We start from the raw sequence: 7,791 nt of genomic DNA, 5'->3' as shown, positions 1-7,791 counted from the left end.
ACGAGATCCTAATGTGTGGGAACCAGATTATTAAGGTTATTAATGTGGCCACAACTCATTAAGGCGTAGGGACAAGTTAATTAAATTGTAGCCATTAAGGCATGGCCACAAGTTCCTTTTGTTTCACAGCTAACAAAGCGAGCAATTCTCAGGGGCTGTGCACAATATGACGCCTAAGGAAGGTAAACCTATCTGCATACTGTCTGTGTCTGAGCCAATCAGCATTTAGTATGAGAATTAAGACTCTTTTACTTAGAATTATACCATGTCTAACTTCAAGAGACTCCAAAATATTACCATAATTCATTCAGAAATAAAAATAAAAACCAGTTCTCTCTCCATTTTCTTACTAAAGATTATACTTGGATTTAAGGAGATTTGATGTAATATAATTTTTTTTTTCAGGCGCATTAATTTACAGAAAAGCAAGCTTTATTATTCAATGGCTACAACTTAGTTATCTCATTCTCATGCATTAGGATCTCGTTCCCACGCCTTAACAAATCGTGGCCACACCTTAGGATCTTATTCCCACCATTTAACAAGTCGTGGCCACACCTTAGGATCTTATTCCCACCATTTAACAAGTCGTGGCTACCCATTGGGATCTTATTCCCACCATTTAACAAGTCTGACCACACATTCTCTTTTTTATCATGAAAGACCTCCCAAGTTGCAATTGAAGTCTTTTATTGAGAAAACCAAAAGAAAGAAAGATTTAAAGAAAAGATAAGACTTGTTCTTTGTCTATTTCTATTTATTTAGTAAACAGCAGCATATTTATTCTACAAGCAGTAACTACAATATAAATCAATCTAAGCACAGTTTATTACATTTATTCCAGAACTTTTATTGTCTCTTATATATTATGACAGTTCTATTTTACCACCAGGTGGCGCTCCTGATATCTGAGACAAGAAACCTCATAAAAAATAATCTTTATCTTTCTTTTTTTTTATGAAGAGCAGAATATTTTGGCTGCAAAATTCAGTAAAGCATGATGTGTTGTTTGGAGTGGTGCATCTGTCCTCATATGATCTACACAAGGTCATTTATTTTCAGTAGCATGAAATGAAAAATGAAATGAATAAAATAAAATGAAAGAAATGCAATAATAACATGAACAAAGTGAATGAATCTAATTTAAGAAGTAATCCTGCAGTTACTGTGAAGATGGCATTTCTGAAAGCTAAGTGTAAAATTCTTAATTAAGGACTAACAGTCTAAGCTTTGTTAAAGCAATGTTTTTTTTTTTTTTTTAGATATACAGAATAACAATGATTCCCTGTTAATCATTAATGATAAGATGCAGGATCTGTTGGTTTTTCATCACATGGGATAGAATTCAGCCTTATTAGGCAGGGGTCTGTGTCCAGCTGGTCTGTTTTGGTGACTGGAAATAAAGAAAAGATCAAAGTAAGAGATTTATTCATCACAGTTCCAAAATAATATCACAAAGAAAATGCAGAAAAAACAGCAAAAAAAAAGTGAGAAGAAAAAACTTACTGTCGTTTGTAATGGTGAGGGCAACGTCTTGTTCTTATATCTTGTGGAGAGAACAGAATACACGCTTTATACACGTTTTAAAGGGACAGACTCTCTTAAAAATAAAGGTGCCTATTTAAATGTTTCTGTTTTTTTAGGGATGCACATAATATTTGGCAACCACAACCACAACCAAAAATGGAATTAAATTTTTATGTTGAACATAATTGTGCTTGTTGGGTTGTCTGCTGGGATGTTACATTTTTTATTTGTTTTAAATAGTAGTTTTTTGAAATTGCTAATTTCTGATAAATTATTAGGTCAAACAGAATTAGGTAATTTAATTTATGCAGTGGGGGAAAAAATGGCAAAATCGATTAAATCTGTGACCTTCCACATTCAGACAAAGATTTTCATTTTGGTGCAAACTGAAGAACCTTTTTTTGTGTGTGTAAGAGATCTGAGTATAAAGATACATTAAACTGATAAAGTAATGTTTTTGTCAGTTGTTAAAACTTTTTTAGGGATTTCTACAAACATATCTCTCCCAAAAAATGGTTCTTTAATGGAAGTGTTCAAAGTGTGTGACGATTGTGTTTCTGAAAGAGAAATGTACCATTTAGACTTTTGTGATTACTTGATTATTTGTTGGCACCATATTAACACACTGAACCATACAGCCTATACGTTTATTATTCAGTTAAACTGCAATGAATAACGGTGCTATAAATTAATTTTGTAGATTCATTGCATTAATTTTCCAATTACATTATAATAAACTATTAATGTCGTTGTATTCAGCGGTGTTGAGTAACTAAGTACAAATACTTTGGTATCTTACCTAAGTAGAAATGTTGCTTATCTATACCTTACTGGAGTCATTATTTTTACATTTTCACACAATTATCTGAACTTTCTAATTCTAACATTTTAAAAACAGCCTCGTTATGTAATAAATTGGGTATCTGAAGTGCGGCTCTACAGTATAAACAGGCTTTAATGGGTTAACTTTGTACTTCAGTTCGCAGCGCAACGAACAAAGACCCTCTAAACTCATTCTCATGCACTTTTAAGCTTTTAACTGATCATGAAAAAACAACATGAAACAAACACGAAACAGCAGCACTGAATGCACCAGTTATTGGCGTAGGAACCGGAGGGAGTGAAATTCAGCAATAGATCTTTTATTTTGAAAATGCGCTGAAATCTGCCGATTAAGGTACTACTATGATGCCGAATTCAGCCCCCCCGCCAGGAAAAGCACACCTCTCAGAGGAGGCTGCAGGTGGCATGTTTCTTTTTCCTCATTTCTAACAAGTCAGCGTAGATTATTAGATTACTCAAGACGTTATCTTGAGTATTTCTATTTTCTAAGTAAAGTTAAAGCCAAGAAGACGCGGGTGCGCGTTCCCGAGAGGGGGTGCTTTTCCTGGCGGGGGTGCTGAATTCGCCACAACAGCAGCATTACACACAAGGTCAGTGATGAGAGCAATGAATCGCAAGAATAGCAATATACTGCAATAAAAACGACTTCTGGGTAATGTCTTGTTCTGCTTACAGACTGGGAGTGTTTGGGTTATCTAACATTTATATTAACTTCAGTAGAAAAAAATATGAATTAATTAATTAATTCGTTTTTTTTTTATTAGAGATAATGTAAGTATACAACAGAATTGACATGCCAATTCATAAAAAAAATAATAACAACAACAAAATCTGTTATATTATTTTAAATATTAGGTGATAACTGATCAGTTTTTGTCATATATGTAAATCAGACATGATACAGATTTCTTGACGCCATCAAGAACTCTGTGGATGATTGTATAACAGTCTTCAGTCCAGTGATGGTTCTGGCAGTACTTACGGTTGCAGTAGAGGATGGTGATGATGAGCGCGATAAGAAGAAGGCCACTGCCGGCAGCCAGAGGGATCAGAATCATCAGCTCACAGCCGAGAACCGCAGAAAAGCTGGGAGTCGTTTTCCCTTTTTCACTCTCTGAAACAAATGATTGTTTGATTTCAGATGTCGTACTTTGCCTCAGAATACAATAAAATACAAAATCATGATAATATTAGTAATAGGAATAATATCTCTGGTCATTACTTTCGCAGAGCACTGTCTGTTTAGTTGTGAGATCTTTTGCCGCTCTGGTGGTTTGGATCGGTGTGGGTATTTGTACTGGATCTAAAAGAAAAGAACACATCAAAAATACAAGTAAAATATACAGAATGTTCAATAATACTGAGATTTTACTGCATGATCTTTTCTTGTAAATGGTAAACATGGTGGTGGTAGCACTTGACTGATGCCCTTAATGAACAACTGGGCTTAAAGTAAAAAAAAAAAAAAAATAAATAAAAAAAAGCTCATGTGAGTTATTTAGTAGCTAAGATAAAGTAAGCTCTATTATTAATCAATCAATAATAAATAAATCATCAAGAAACTGTTACTAATTATTCGTTAACTTGTAAATATATACTTACTGCTACACTGTAAAAAAAATCCACAAAGTTCGAAAAGCTGTATTTATTCAGTAACTCAGTAACTATGAAATACTTAACAAGTACTTATTATTCAGTAAGTGCGCAATATTATTATATTCAGTATTAAATTATAATATTATTTTAAGTACTAATCATGCAGTAACTACTACTGTAAATACTGTGTAATACTATGAATTATACACCACTTAATTATTCAGTAACTACTATGTAATTCGTACTAATTATTAATTTTCTACTATGACTTATTCAGTATGTATTATGAATTATTCAGTAACTTCAAAATAATTGGTAAATACTAATTATTCAGTATGTACTTTGAATTATATAGTAACTACTATGATTTGTTTAGTGTCTACTATGAATTAATTGGTAACACCTTTTTATTATTCAGTTCTACAATGAATTATTCAGTAACTACAAAATAATTGGTAAATACTAATTATTCAGTTATTATGAATTTTTCAGTAACAATGTTCAATTCTTATTATTCTTTTTTATTATTATTCAGTTCTATGAATTATAGAGTAACACCTCTTTAATATTAATTTCTACTATGAATTATTCAGTAACTACTAAATATTTAACGTTTGTATTTACTATGGACACTTTAGTAACTACTAAGTAGTTAGTACCTCCTAATTATTCAGTGTCCACTATGAATTCTCCACAGTTCTTATGAATTATCCTGTAACTGATGATTATTGATGAATAATTTACTACTACAGCTTATTTATTACTGCTTCTTATTTGGCAAATACAGTAAATTATTTGGTAATTTAATTTAAATTCAAGTATCTACAACAAAATAATTCATAACAGCCTATTACTAATGAACAGATATATGTTATATGTAATATAAAACCTTCTGAGGTTAAGCAACTAAAATGTTTTAAAAGGGTTTTAAAGTTGAAACTATGTTTATTTAGTATTTTTGTTTTTAATATTTTTTTTATGGTGAGAAGATGTTCATCGCTTGGTTCTGCAGGGCTTCAGGTGATTTCTCACCTGGGGTTCCTTGCAGTTTGACCACTTGACCAAAGTGCAGCGTTGATCCCTTGATGACCATACAGATGTAGGAGCCGCTGTCCTCCTTCTTATTGAAATCTTTAAGTATTAATTTCTTGTTCTTCATCTTTGTTATATCGTATTTCTTTTCATTCACTTCTGTCTTTTTGGTCCCAATTTCGGAGGTGAAAGCTCCGATGAACTCCATCATTCCGTTCTCCTTCAGATGGAACCAAAACAGATTTTGTCCGGGCTCTTTTGGATCACAAACAATCTCCTTAAATTCACCATCTTTCACCACCTCAGAGGAACCACCTGATTACACACAAATATTTCACTGTGAGGAGTCAGAAACACACAGTATGCATTAAAGATGACATGATATGCAAGTTATTTCTCTGATAATAAAATATTATATTAGTAATTGAAGAGAGACTGTGTTAATTTCATTAACTTTATTGAAAAAAGCACATACTGAGTAAGTGTTTACTTAATACAAATACCAATCATACAAAAGCATGTGATTCAACATCACAGTGTTTATTATATCTCTAATGTTATCCTTCTGTAGTTTTGAGTATTAGACATAATAAAAAAACAGATTCAGCTGTTAAAAATATGTCTGGAACTAGAGCCAATCACAAGATACCAGATATGTTTTTTTTCCTAAATTAGAAAACTGAAATGTATTTTATAATTCAATGTATTTTCCTTATTTGCATTATTTTTAACATTACAGATTATACATTATATTTTTTTTAATATTCTTTAATGGTGAGAGTATGATTATCACTCTGTGTGTGTGTGTGTGTGTGTGTGTGTGTGTGTGTGTGTGTGTGTGTGTGTGTGTGTGTAGCTGCTGAACAGTAAGTGCGTAATTACTCAATAAAACACTGATATTATAATAAATATAAATACCGTCCATACTAAAGTATATGGTTTAACATTCAACCATGTAAATTATATTATGTAAATGTACCAATGTCAATTCAGTTCATTAAAGCATCTCTAAATTTCTCCTTCTGTAGTTTGAATATTAGACATAACCAAAAACCCGATTCAGATGTTTAAAATATGTCTTCTAAATTAGAAAACTGAAAGTTATTTTATTATTCAATGTATTTTCTTTATTTGCATTATTTTTAACATTATAGATTGATTTTGAAGTCATCAAATCTCTCATTCTCAGTTTGGCGAAACCTCTAAAAATGAACAGGACTTGAAATTAGGATTGTTTTCTAAAATTATCCACAATTAATTTTATTTTTCAGGTTAAATTTGCCTGAAAATGCAGATTCCAATTACTTACATCATTACTTAATTTAATACAAATGAAGGCAAAATAAGGCTTTATATGCTTAAATAACACATTGAAAAATTTACAGTCAAAAATTTGGAATGCACATAAAACAAAATACGTTTTATATCTAAGAGTGTTTACGACAGCTTTGCACATAAAAGTACTGTGTTAAAAATGTTTAAAAATGTCCACATTTTTATTGGCTCTACTGTACACGTATACATTAATATACAGTTACTGTTGCGGAAACGCCTTGTTGGTGCAAAACAGCAACTTACTTTACTGTACAGCAAGAGGTAAAACTTTCCATGAAACTTTACTTTTACTTTCAGTGAAATAAAAAAAAAATACAATCATTAATTGGAGCATTTCGGATGCAATTTTCCATATATTGTGAATTGTTTTAACAATATTAAAGAATATCTGTGCAATTTAAATTATGTCTAAAAGTGGTGGAAAATTACAAAAATGAACATACATTTTTGAGAAGAAGAAGAAATCAATTAAGAAAGAAATGTAAACTCTTTAAAATTAAGAATTATAGAGACATAATTTGCTGTTAAGGTTTGATCTTTGCTTTAAAAACACAAAAAAACACGTGTTAAAATGTTAGTTTAGGTTATTAATAAATCTTTCTCAGTGACTTTACAATATTTTTTAGCATATTTCATCTGAATGTTTTCATATTCTCATTTTTGTAAGACCTTTAAAAGAGAACAGGACTAAGAATTAAGCTTGTTTTTATAAAATTATCCACAATTAATTTTAGTTTTCAGGTTTTATTTGCCTAAGAGTGCCAAATCTAATCACTTACTGCCAATTCAATACAAAATAATGTAAAAAAAAATGTAAAACAATGCTTAATATGCCTAAATAATATATTTAAAAATTCACATTCATGTTTTTAAATTTTAGTGACTGCCCTCTTTCTTTCTGACACCCTTAAGACTCGGGTTTGTTGAACAGCACTTCATATATAACTCTAAAATATATAACTATAAATCCATATAACAGGAGACAGAGAAATGATGGACTCACCACAGATCAGCAGCAGAAGGACTAGAAGGCCGCTGGACTTCATTTTCTTTTCCTGATAATTGTTGAGTTTTTTAGATTTCCTCAGCTCTCTCTCTCGCAGAAGAAAAGAGAAGTGATAGAACGAGAGAACATCAACCCCCTCTTCCTCTCCCCCCCTTCCTCTCTCACTCTCTCCTTCTGCTCTCCTCTTTCTTTCTTCTGTCTTTCTTTGTCTTTCTTTGTTAAATTTACAGAATATATATTTTTGCCAACACAGATTAAATTATGTATGAAATACTGTATTTTACACTTAATTAAAAAGAGACATTTGAAATATATGTTAGATATCTATACAATAGATTTTTTCACCAAATAGAAATGCAGCAGAAAAAGAGATAAAAATGTATCTAAAACTTAACTTTTCTTGTTATATACATCTAGATTCAAATATTATTCAGTGCCTATATGTAGCTACA

General features: G+C 31.2%; 1 protein-coding gene across 1 annotated transcript; it reads right to left on the bottom strand.

Moving 5' to 3' along the window:
• Positions 1–750: 750 nt before the first annotated feature.
• On the bottom strand, positions 751–7,466 carry cd8a (CD8a molecule). Its single transcript, XM_007253936.4, has 6 exons — positions 7,337–7,466; positions 4,999–5,313; positions 3,593–3,673; positions 3,353–3,484; positions 1,507–1,546; positions 751–1,393 (listed from the first exon to the last, which is right to left on the bottom strand). The coding sequence occupies exons 1-6, from the start codon at positions 7,377–7,379 to the stop codon at positions 1,330–1,332; spliced, it is 675 nt and encodes a 224-aa protein (XP_007253998.3). The 5' UTR covers positions 7,380–7,466; the 3' UTR covers positions 751–1,329.
• Positions 7,467–7,791: the final 325 nt, after the last annotated feature.

Source organism: Astyanax mexicanus, chromosome 17 (assembly GCF_023375975.1).
Source record: "Astyanax mexicanus isolate ESR-SI-001 chromosome 17, AstMex3_surface, whole genome shotgun sequence".
Classification (NCBI taxonomy): Eukaryota; Metazoa; Chordata; class Actinopteri; order Characiformes; family Acestrorhamphidae; genus Astyanax; species Astyanax mexicanus.
Note: the sequence above shows the minus strand (reverse complement) of the source record. Positions and strands in the feature narration are given on the sequence as shown.

What these genes read in the sequence shown, in the direction of transcription:
- cd8a (XM_007253936.4), bottom strand. Translation starts at nt 7,379, where the DNA reads ATGAAGTCCAGCGGCCTTCTAGTCCTTCTGCTGCTGATCTGTG. An exon ending in CAAACTGCAAGGAACCCCAG is followed by an intron (nt 3,674 to 4,998) that starts GTGAGAAATCAC and finishes CTTTTCTTTTAG; the next exon opens with ATCCAGTACAAATACCCACA. An exon ending in ACAGACAGTGCTCTGCGAAA is followed by an intron (nt 3,485 to 3,592) that starts GTAATGACCAGA and finishes CATTTGTTTCAG; the next exon opens with AGAGTGAAAAAGGGAAAACG.